This window comes from Marmota marmota, unplaced genomic scaffold, assembly GCF_001458135.2.
Source record: "Marmota marmota marmota unplaced genomic scaffold, marMar, whole genome shotgun sequence".
Taxonomy (NCBI): domain Eukaryota; kingdom Metazoa; phylum Chordata; class Mammalia; order Rodentia; family Sciuridae; genus Marmota; species Marmota marmota.
Window position 1 is genome coordinate 29,425,611 of NW_026000211.1, and position 10,654 is coordinate 29,436,264.

General features: G+C 38.4%; 1 protein-coding gene across 3 annotated transcripts; it reads left to right on the forward strand.

Moving 5' to 3' along the window:
* Positions 1 to 202: 202 nt before the first annotated feature.
* Positions 203 to 9,178, forward strand: Npy1r (neuropeptide Y receptor Y1). 3 transcript variants are annotated; one of them, XM_048791742.1, is made up of 4 exons: positions 453 to 602; positions 1,292 to 1,367; positions 5,947 to 6,791; positions 6,897 to 9,178. In XM_048791742.1, the coding sequence occupies exons 3-4, from the start codon at positions 6,093 to 6,095 to the stop codon at positions 7,347 to 7,349; spliced, it is 1,152 nt and encodes a 383-aa protein (XP_048647699.1). In that variant the 5' UTR covers positions 453 to 602; positions 1,292 to 1,367; positions 5,947 to 6,092; the 3' UTR covers positions 7,350 to 9,178. The 3 variants fall into 3 exon arrangements, with proteins under 3 accessions (XP_048647698.1, XP_015341743.1, XP_048647699.1); XM_048791741.1 differs by lacking the exons at positions 453 to 602; positions 1,292 to 1,367 and adding an exon at positions 203 to 372; XM_015486257.2 differs by lacking the exon at positions 1,292 to 1,367 and having other exon boundaries at positions 448 to 602.
* Positions 9,179 to 10,654: the final 1,476 nt, after the last annotated feature.

Consider the following 10,654-nt stretch of genomic DNA (forward strand, 5'->3'; position numbering starts at 1 on the left):
AATATTTGAGCGTCAGAAAACAAAGTAAAAAACATATTAGCGGCGTCGTTGCAGGGAATTACACGTTTCCTCTTCCCGTAAATAACCAGTCCTTTCATTCTAGAGCCCTGCTTACGCTGGAGCTTTCAGACCAAGTACGACTTCGGCCACAAGATGGCACTGACCTGCAAACAAAAGAAATCACGGTGGCACTGACTTTTTTAAAGCCTTGTAAAATTGCCTTGCCAACTCGGAGTCAAGGACTGTGTGGGGATGAGGGCTCGCTTCCCCCTGCACGGTAGCACAGTGCGTGTGTCTGACAGCGTGTGTTTAGGTTGATTGTCTTTCTCTCCAGAATTCCTAGGCAACGCACCTTCGAGGTGTATATCCAAGGTGAGGTGTTGGGGGCATGGGGGAGCCTCCGGCGCTACCCGCGGGGCGCCGTCACGTGATCGGGATGAGGTGGAGTTCTGCTTTAAGGGGGCGTCCCCTCCTATCTTCACCAATCTTTAGGATTTGAGCAGGAGAAATACCAGAGGATCTTTCCTCCCCTCTCTGCTCCTTTCCATGACTCCCTTCTCGCTTTAATAAACAGGGGCAAAAAAAGACGAATTCGAAAGAGGGTAAGTTTCAAGTTTACGCTTTTTAGAGGACTTTTGAGAAATCTCTCACTGACGGGGCGACGGATGAGAGAGGACGGGAAAGGATGCGAGGGCTGCAAACTGGTTGTGCGGACCGAGGTGCGGCGCGGAGTCAGCCTTTTGCTTTGGTGTCCAGCGCGGGCAGGTGGCTGGATGACCCAGATTACCGGACCGCTCCCGGACTCCTGCCGAAGGGCTGGGGGCCGACGCTGGCCAAAGAGGGGGCACCTTATCCCGAGTTCGCGCTTCCCCGCGCCCTGCTGCCGGGGATCCAAGTTTTCCTCTCCTCGGGCTCTCTTAAGGCCGAGGGAGGGAGCGGGAAGGAGCCCTGCGTGGTCTCCCCGCACCTCCCGCAGCTTTCGCCTTTCCCCGGAGCTGGCTTGATCCGCCGCCGGGGGCGGATGTGCCGTTCCCTTGGAGAGGGGCTGGGGTGCGTTGAACCCGTGGGCCCCGCGAGGAGTGCGCCTTCGCGCCAGTCCCGCAGCACTTGTCCCGTTGGCCCCTGCTGGCCCCTGGGGCTCGGATCCCGAAGCTCCTGCCCCACTTGTCTGGACTGGAATAGAGCCTGCATCCCCCGGTAGTTGGCCCTTCAATCTGTCGCTGCGCTCTGGTAGACACCCTGAACCCTGTCCTAATATTTCAGAGTTTTAATCGTGGAACTCTTTCTTTAGCTTCTTCTTCTAGACCAGTAATGTGCGAACATGCTGGGATAGAAGATTAAGGATGGACCTACCTGGAGGTGGCTTAGTAAGTGTCCTGTTGGTCCCCAGATGGAATGCAGAGATGAGAATGTTTTAAAGACGGATGGATATTGGGCTAAGGAGAGAAATGACTTAGGGTTTGGCCATGGGGTGTGTGTGTGTGTGTGTGTGTGTGTGTGTGTGTGTGTAGCGGGTCAGGAATAGAGGGGAAGATCCAGGCAATTCGCCTAGTTACACAATATGAGAAGGGTGGGCGGTTAAGCCTGCCACAGAAATTTTGAACATATACCATTTCATTCTTTGGTAACTCCTAGAGCACAGGAAAACCTAGAGAAGCGAGGAGAGGGAGTATGTTTCTACGTACCTTTGCCATGCCCACCTGGATCCTCTGAGAAAGCATAGCTCCGGGTTGACACACACAGGCAGGAGCTAGTGCAGAGTTCTCCTTTCTGCACTGGACCTGAGAACAGTAGCCGTCATTTCCCAAGACCCTGAGCAGGTTCTCTGGTGAAACAAGAGAGAATAGACAGCTCTGGGACCCAGTTCCCAGCCCGTGGCTAAAGACTGAGCACTTTTCCTGGCTACTATCTTAATATTAGGCTTTCTTAGTGTCTTATGGCAGCTGTCTGTTGAACACGCTCTCTCCTCACTCAGGGAAGGCAGGAGAATTATGTAATTCGTTTAGATAAGCTAGCAGTAACTTTCAGGGGCTGTGTGTAACACAACTGTCATTTCTTTTCCAAAACAGTTGTGGTGAACAGACAATCCGGGTATTTGAAATACATTTGCAGCAGGTTATGCCCAGACAGCTGTATTTTCAGATGGGAATAACACTGCCAATAGCAGGCAGTGAAAGGCCAGGGTTTTATTTGAAAAGAAGGATAAGGGAATTTCCCTCAGTAAGGGGCCTAATTTGCCAAATGGTGATGTTTGTAGGTCTCTATTTGGTTTCTAAAGGTACACCACAGTTAAATTTAACAGTCTCACTAAGCTTTGCAATGTCTGTAGTTGTGTAGCTTATTTTATAAATATATATTGGAATAGAAATGTATTGTTTACTTTTGCAAAGATAAGGTATGTTAACTTTCTTTTAAGACTATTATCTAATAAAAATTATTTTTCTGGTAATTATATGAAGGTAAACAAAATATGCATTTTATCCAATGCAAACTCATTTACCCAAGTGGAATGGCTAACAACCCTACACTTAGCAGAAGAAGCTTAGAAACACTTTTTTAAAAGTTTTCATTTTCTGTATAGCTAGATTACCTTCTACTGAATAGGAAAACCTCTATTTTCTGTAGGGCATGTATATCAAATATAATTTCAAAGGTATCTGAGTAGAGTTTTAATATATTTACCTAAACTCTTCTGTAAGAAGTCTCTTTGTAGCCCATAGATGGAAATAATTTAATAAGTGTTTGCACAAATTCCCATAATTGTCAAAGTAAGTCAGCTGATATAAAATTTCTTTTTTCTTCCTATCCATTTCAAACACCTTCACCTATACCCCCATAAACTCCTGTCTAGATTATTAAATTAGCCCCTAACAAATTTCTCTACATCTTTTCTTTCCCTTTTTAAATGTCCCTGTGATATCTACATGGCTTCCTTACTCACCTTTCTTAGGTCTTAATTTACATGCCGTTTCCTTAGGCAAGTAGAGGCCTTTTTCTACCACCCAGAAATAAATTGTAATTCCTGACAATCCCAGTTTCCCTTCCCCTATCTATTGTTCTCCTTAGAACTTATTATCATCTAGCATACTATACCTTTTATTAATTTATTTTTCTCTTGTCTTTTTCTGTCCATCAGATTTGAAGTGCAATGAAAGGATCACTGTTCTCTCTACTAAATCCATATCTGACAAAATAAGTATTACATAATTATTCATTGGAAAAATGAAAATTCTTTCATAAACAATTCCTTTTTTATACAAAGTGTAACATTCTCTACTTTGTACTTGACCTAACAGAATGATAATTGTAACTAACATTCATTTTGGATGCAAAAGGATGATGATAGATTGAGCCATTGCTGTAAGATTAATTTATACAAAAACCTACTATTCCATCTCTACATCTATCAGTCAACATTTTTATTCTAAATCTAATATTTCAAGGTACTATGAAATATGCACAATGTCAACCCTCACAGATGTTATATTGAAATGGATGGGCACCAATTAAGGCTTCAAGGGACTAAAGGTGCTTTGAAGGGTGGGTAGAATTTGGATTGGTGATGGGAGACAACACTCAAGAAGAGGAATGGAAGAGCTATATGTGAAGACAGAGTTATATTTGAGAATTGTGAATCATTTGGCCTGCCCAGAACAGAGCATTCACATTGGGGTTATTAGAACAAAGAGTGGAAGGAAGGCTTAATTAACATAGAGGTCTTTAATGCCAGGCTGAGGAATACACTCAATAGTCCATGCCTCATGACTCCCATACCAGCATCCTCATTCATGGTGGAATTTGGCAACAGGGAGCCGCGAGAAATCATAGATAATGAGGACACACTTAGCTACTGTGCAAGTGTTACTTTAAATAATGAAAATTCATAACTGATAAGCAATGTTAAAGATCTCTATAGTAACCTGAATACAAAATATGATGCTAAACTTTCTTGAAATCTCTAAGAATTACGAGATTTCAAAACTAAAATTATTACCTGCTTCAGGGCTGGGGTTGTGGCTCAGCGGTAGAGCACTCACCTAGCATGTGCGAGGCCCTGGGTTCGATCCTCAGCATCACATAAAAAAAAATAAATAAAACAAAATAAAATAAAGGTATTGTGTCCAACTACAACTAAAAAATAAATATTTTTTTAAAAAATATTACCTGCTTCTTCCAGGCTTGTTCTCTCATTCCAAATGACATTAAGTGGTCATGCTCACTGCTTTTGCAATTCTTAAGAGAATAAGTGTAATTACCCCTTAAGTAATAGGTTGTGCATAGAGGAAGAGAGAGCAGTGTTTGTCATGATGTCCACATGCAACATCATTCCATTACCATGCCTTAATGCTTTCTTTTTACTTAGTGATAACAACCTTTATTTTTACCTTATTCAGTTTTATAAGGCCAAATTGCAGTTTCATAATAGAAAACCACCCCATATTCTAAAAAACAAAAGCACTGAAGGAAAGGTTTACTAAAGGCATCATATAAAAGGCAAATACATTTTAATACATTCTTATTTTTCTTTCAATGGAAGTAAATTTATGCAATATTCTTTGTTGTTCTTATGTAAGAAAGAAATGCAATTCAGTTTCTCAACACAGGCATGAAGAACTGTTAGTTAACTTAAGAAATCTCATCTTAGAAACTTACTTAGTAATCTAGGAGGAATCAGATATTTTTTTAAAAAATTAGCTTTGAACCTCTATACAAGACTATTGTCTACGATTTGTCTTGGTAAGAAGAGAAGAATGTATATATCACAAATAATTGGCTGCCTCTTCAAGATTTGTTGTCACATTCTAACTGACATTTTTACCAGTCATTCTCTCTGCCTTTTGAATTCTCAAGAGGAAGAGTGTGATTACAGTTGATATTATAACTAACATCTAGACCCTTCCCCTGGAGACACATAAGTCTTGTAGGAAAGGGGGGATACTGACATGGATAAAACCTTAGAAATTCTTTGAAAGCTTCTGATATATTAATAACCATTATAGAGGCTTAGAGTCTCCTGTGCAATGCAAGAACTTCTCAAAGTGCCCTTTCATGTAGTGCTTATAAACTTTTATGCATGGAGTACCTGCTGCTTTGCAGATGGTATATTTCATTTGATTGAAGTTTTGTTTTTTGTAATGATGTGATCTTATAAAAAATTTAGCATGCATCCCTTAGTCCTACCTCTAAGTTGTATAGTAGACATAACATTCTCCAAGTGGTTCCCTATTTTCTATAGACCACAATTAAAATATGAAATGGCATTTTTACCATTATTTTTCTGCATTAAGCGTCATCTGGTCTTTCAACAGTACCTCATATGATAAAGTTTTACAAATGTTCTGTCTGATATGAAAAATTGAGCTCCATTGTATACAATGAGTCAAAATGCATTCTGCTGTAATGTATAACTAATTGGAACAAAAAAAATGATCTCATTTTGAGTATACTTGTGCTAAATAATTTCTGCTATAAGAAGCACCCCAGTATATGTTGAGTTATTGCTACTTTAGACCTCTACACTAATCCATTCATTTCTATAGTAGGAGGAAAAAACTATGTATTTTTGTTGTTCTTTTGCTTTGCTTGTTCCATATTTTCTGTTTTAATCTGTGCATTAAGTTGTTACACATTTGCATTCTCACTATGTTTAGGGGTATGCTGATAGTAGTTGTATAAAATTTTTGGAGGCATGAAGTTTATGTACACCTTACCAACATGTAGACCACTGACATTCAATGTATAAGCAGAAACAATTAAAAATATTTCCAGGTTTTTAAAAATTCAAAATGTCTGCTTGGCCTCTGCTATTTAAAAAAATATATTTACAAAATTACATTTTGTTTACTTATTTCAGTGTCTTCACATTAAAGAGTACTATGCATCAGAATTATATTTTGACTACCCTCAATAAAATTTGTAATGCAATTGATCATTTTCTCTTTACAGATTGTTCAGTTCAAGGGAATGAAGAATTCAGAATAATTGTGGTAAATGGATTCCAATATGGAACATAAGAATAAGCTGAACAGTTGACCTGCTTTGAAGAAACATACTGTTCTCTTGTGCAATCTGTAAAAACCAACCCAATCAAAATGAATTCAACATTACTTTCTCAGGTTGAAAATCATTCAGTGCACTATAATTTGTCAGAGGAGAGTTCCCCATTTTTGGCTTTTGAAAACGATGATTGTCACCTGCCCTTGGCTGTGATATTTACCTTAGCTCTTGCTTATGGAGCTGTAATCATTCTTGGGGTCTCTGGAAACCTGGCTTTGATCATAATCATCTTGAAGCAGAAAGAGATGAGGAATGTCACCAACATCCTGATTGTGAACCTTTCCTTCTCAGACTTGCTCGTCGCCATCATGTGTCTCCCGTTCACGTTTGTATACACGCTGATGGACCACTGGGTCTTCGGTGAGACAATGTGCAAGCTGAATCCTTTTGTGCAATGTGTTTCCATCACGGTGTCCATTTTCTCTCTGGTTCTCATTGCTGTGGAACGCCATCAGCTGATAATCAACCCACGAGGGTGGAGACCAAGTAATAGACATGCTTACATAGGTATTGCTGGCATTTGGGTCCTTGCTGTGGCTTCTTCTCTGCCTTTCCTGATCTATCAAGTCTTGACCGATGAACCATTCCAAAATGTAACGCTTGATGCATTCAAAGACAAGTATGTGTGCTTTGATAAATTTCCCTCGGACTCTCATAGGTTGTCTTACACTACTCTCCTCTTGGTGCTGCAGTACTTTGGCCCACTCTGCTTTATATTTATATGCTACTTCAAGGTAAGAAAATCTTTCCTCCCTATCATCTCCCTTTTTTACTTCTTGGCAAAGAAATTCCTCATTCAACAAGTGGTTCTATTGAACTCATTCTTTGTTCCTTTACAGATATACATTCGCTTAAAAAGGAGAAATAACATGATGGACAAGATGAGAGACAATAAATACAGGTCAAGTGAAACCAAAAGAATCAACATCATGCTGCTGTCCATCGTGGTAGCATTTGCAGTCTGCTGGCTGCCTCTCACCATCTTTAACACTGTGTTTGATTGGAATCATCAGATCATTGCTACGTGCAACCACAATCTGTTATTCCTGCTCTGCCACCTCACGGCAATGATATCCACCTGCGTCAACCCTGTATTTTATGGATTCCTGAACAAAAACTTCCAGAGAGACTTGCAGTTCTTCTTTAACTTTTGTGATTTCCGGTCTCGGGATGATGACTATGAGACAATAGCCATGTCCACCATGCACACGGATGTTTCTAAGACTTCTTTGAAACAAGCAAGCCCAGTTGCATTTAAAAAAATCAATAATGATGATAACGAAAAAATCTGAAACTCCTTGGAGTGTATGGTCCCGGAAGATATCTGCTTAAAAGCAAGTGTAGCCAGACATGTATACTTTCATTACCTGTTCTCCATGTAACAGGACTAAAGTCATTTAAGAAAGACTGAGATTTCCCTGTCTTGCATTTTACTGCTTTTGTTATGGTTGTCATGATTACATTTGGAACAAAATGTATGGGTTTTGGCATCTCCTGGTAATCATATTGACCAGACTTTCTTCAAGTGCTTTTTGTGGAATTATGCATTTAACAACTTTTAAGACTATATTTATTGGAATGAAGTTTCTCTGAAGTATAACTCTGAACCAATTTCAGAAGCCCTATCGACTGATACCTTCATTACATTGGGCCATTCTGAGTGTCACTAGATTGAGCCACCCTTCTTTAATGATAGGTGTCATTTTAGTCTGAAACAGAGGTGACAGCATGCAAAAAATCTACATTCAGGATGTTGAAACAAAAAAGAGGTGAAATTAATCAGGAGTGATCTGCTTTTTTTAATCTTTTTTTTAAAGAGAAGTTACTTTGCTCCTCCTAATGAAGTATCACTTAAATTAAGATGAGATTACACAAAATGCTTTTCAGGTGTGAATATCATAGGGATTTGGACCACCCACAAGAATCAGTGGGACAATAGTTTCCTAATTTCAAAACTATTTTGGAACCTGACAACCAAAGCATTTCAGGATAATTAGTTTAATAAGTAAATTGATATTGCTACAAATAATTAAATTATACGCATTTGAATTGAGAGTGAAGAGTTTTTACATTCCTTACAGACTGTTCAGTGTTTGTCAAGCTTTCTGGCATAAACATATAATTCAAAAGGCTTTTCCAGCTTACAATGTATTTTCTTCACAGCAGTGCCTATAATAGTCGCTCACTTTTAAATTGTGTATGTCTTTCAAAGCAGAGGACACCAAGGGACAATGTTAAAAGGATATTCATTGTAGCTAGCAGGGATGAATACTTAACCACTTCTCATAGCCCATGTTGACTTGTATAAACTGTGTGACTTGTGGAGTTTATGAATCATGCACTACATAGAGTACTGACTGAGTAGTTGTGTCACCTTGATATATTTAATTTCATGTATCTAGTGATCACAGTTTAGCCTCAGAATCATTTGTAGAAAAGACATTTTGAAGAACAAGTCATATTTTCAATGTATTATACAAAGTATTAAATGTATTTTATTTAAAAGAAGGGCAAACACTTTCTCTATTAAAATTGTTTTTGCTTCTCCTGGGGGCACAGCGGGATCTACTGTTTCTGTCTTCAGCTTCGTGTTTTTTTCTCATGCCATGACTCTCATAGTGTCCCCACGGCCCCAGTTTCAGCTTGCTAAATGAGACATTTTCTACTCTGGTAGAACCACTTTTGACAGAGTCACCCTGCCTTGCTGGACTGAAAGTTTCTCGAAGGCAAGGATTATCTAATGTGACTATCCCCAGTGCATATGGCACAGGACCAAGTACTTAGAAGTTTTTCAAAAAGTAATTCTAAATTGAATGAATGAAAGACCAAATTTTCTTCCTTCCCTCCCATTTATGATCATATTGAATTCTCATCCGATGTTTGCTTGATCACTTCTTCCTAAATTCCTCTTTACCAAGAAAGTGTTTTTTCTTCTACTGTATTATTTTCATTGCTCATTGAAGCAAAAGTGACATTGTAGATCTTGGAAACGTGTCATTAGCCTTGTAAGTCAAATATCTAACTTTTTCCATTGAATGTTAATATGAAATTAAATCATAGCCTAAGAATATCCTTTAGTTACATGAATAAAGAAAAAAAAAACAATTGTAACCAACTTTAACTGTTTGTTGGAAAATATCATCACCTTTTCTTACCTAAATGTGGGATTCTTAACTACTTGATATTTTTCTGCTTTCAGGGACCAATTCTGACTTTCTCTACTTAGGTGCCATAGAAACAAATTGCTACTTGGGAACAGTCTCCACATGTAGGTGCTTCTTTGTCAGCACATTTGCTGAGATGGCCATTTTAAGGATTTCCACTCAGTTGTGTAAGCTGCTGATTCCTCAACTATACATAAATAATGATCAGTAAATTCTATTTTATCCAAAGATGACAATGAGCAAGTAGTTAAGTCTTCTAGGGTCAGCACCAGTGTAAAAAGGAATAAATGATCACATTAAATACAAATTTCACAGGCAGGGGTTGTGGCTCAGAGGTAGAGTGCTCACCTAGTATGTGTGAGGCACTGGGTTCGATCCTCAGCACCACATACAAATAAAATAAAGATAAAAAGAAATACAGACTTTGGAATCATTGGTTTGTCTTGAATCCAAGAACAAATATATTTTTTAGTTTAGTAGAAGACCATAATTATAGCTTATTGGGTATAATGACTGATATTACTGCCATTTTACAAAAGAGGAAACCAAAGTTCAAGTTGAAATGTTGATCTGAGCTAAGAAATAAATGGAGTAGGAATGAAATCCAGATTTGTTTCAGTGCGATTAAATTGTAACAAATATTATATGATATAGTGTTAAAAAATATTTCTCCATCTCTTCACACGTCACATGACAAGGATATAATAATACCCTAAGGCAGAAAACTGCTGAAAAGAATGGAATGAAGTAGAACAGTTGAAAGAAAATGGCCAAGATGATTACATGCATCCATAATCCACTTCTGAATTAGATAATTGTTAAACATTCATATTAATTTAATTTCTTTTTGTTAACTGGATGGTCTCATTCCCTTTTTGTATTTCACAAAGTTTCCAAGGAAATAAAACTATATATTATATTGTAATTTCGAAATTTGGCAGCCGAATAAATTAGATACTGTGACAATGAAAATACTCACACCACACACAGTAAAAGTGGCAGAGAGAGGCAGGCTTAAGCTGAGCTTCTAGAGATAAGATTGGCCTTGTGCCAACACTGAAATTCAGTAAGGTTATGGGCACTACTAGGTTTTTTTGGTCACAGGATTTCTTTCCTCAGTAATCAAGGATTCTTCTGGAATTAAGGTAGTTTCTCAATGAAGTTAAAATTATTGCCAGTCTCCATATTTTCTTTCTTTATTCCTGTGATCTATAAAACAACATGTTGGACTTAAGTACTTGAGCTAGTAACAGCATAATTTACCAAGAAAAATCTGTTTCCCAGATTTAATTCATCTGATGATCCCTTTATTAATTTATGTATGTGTCAAGAAGTGAACACATGCTACACATGGTATGGATGTGTGTGTATGTGTATGTATTGTATAATTCTTTTTATGGGTGGGCGGTACCAGGGATTGAACTCAGGGATAT

Excerpts from the sequence above, each read along its gene's own strand:
- Npy1r (XM_048791741.1), top strand. The coding sequence starts at position 6,093 with ATGAATTCAACATTACTTTCTCAGGTTGAAAATCATTCAGTGCACTAT. Across the intron at positions 6,792-6,896 it reads TATTTATATGCTACTTCAAG|ATATACATTCGCTTAAAAAG; the intron begins GTAAGAAAATCT and ends GTTCCTTTACAG.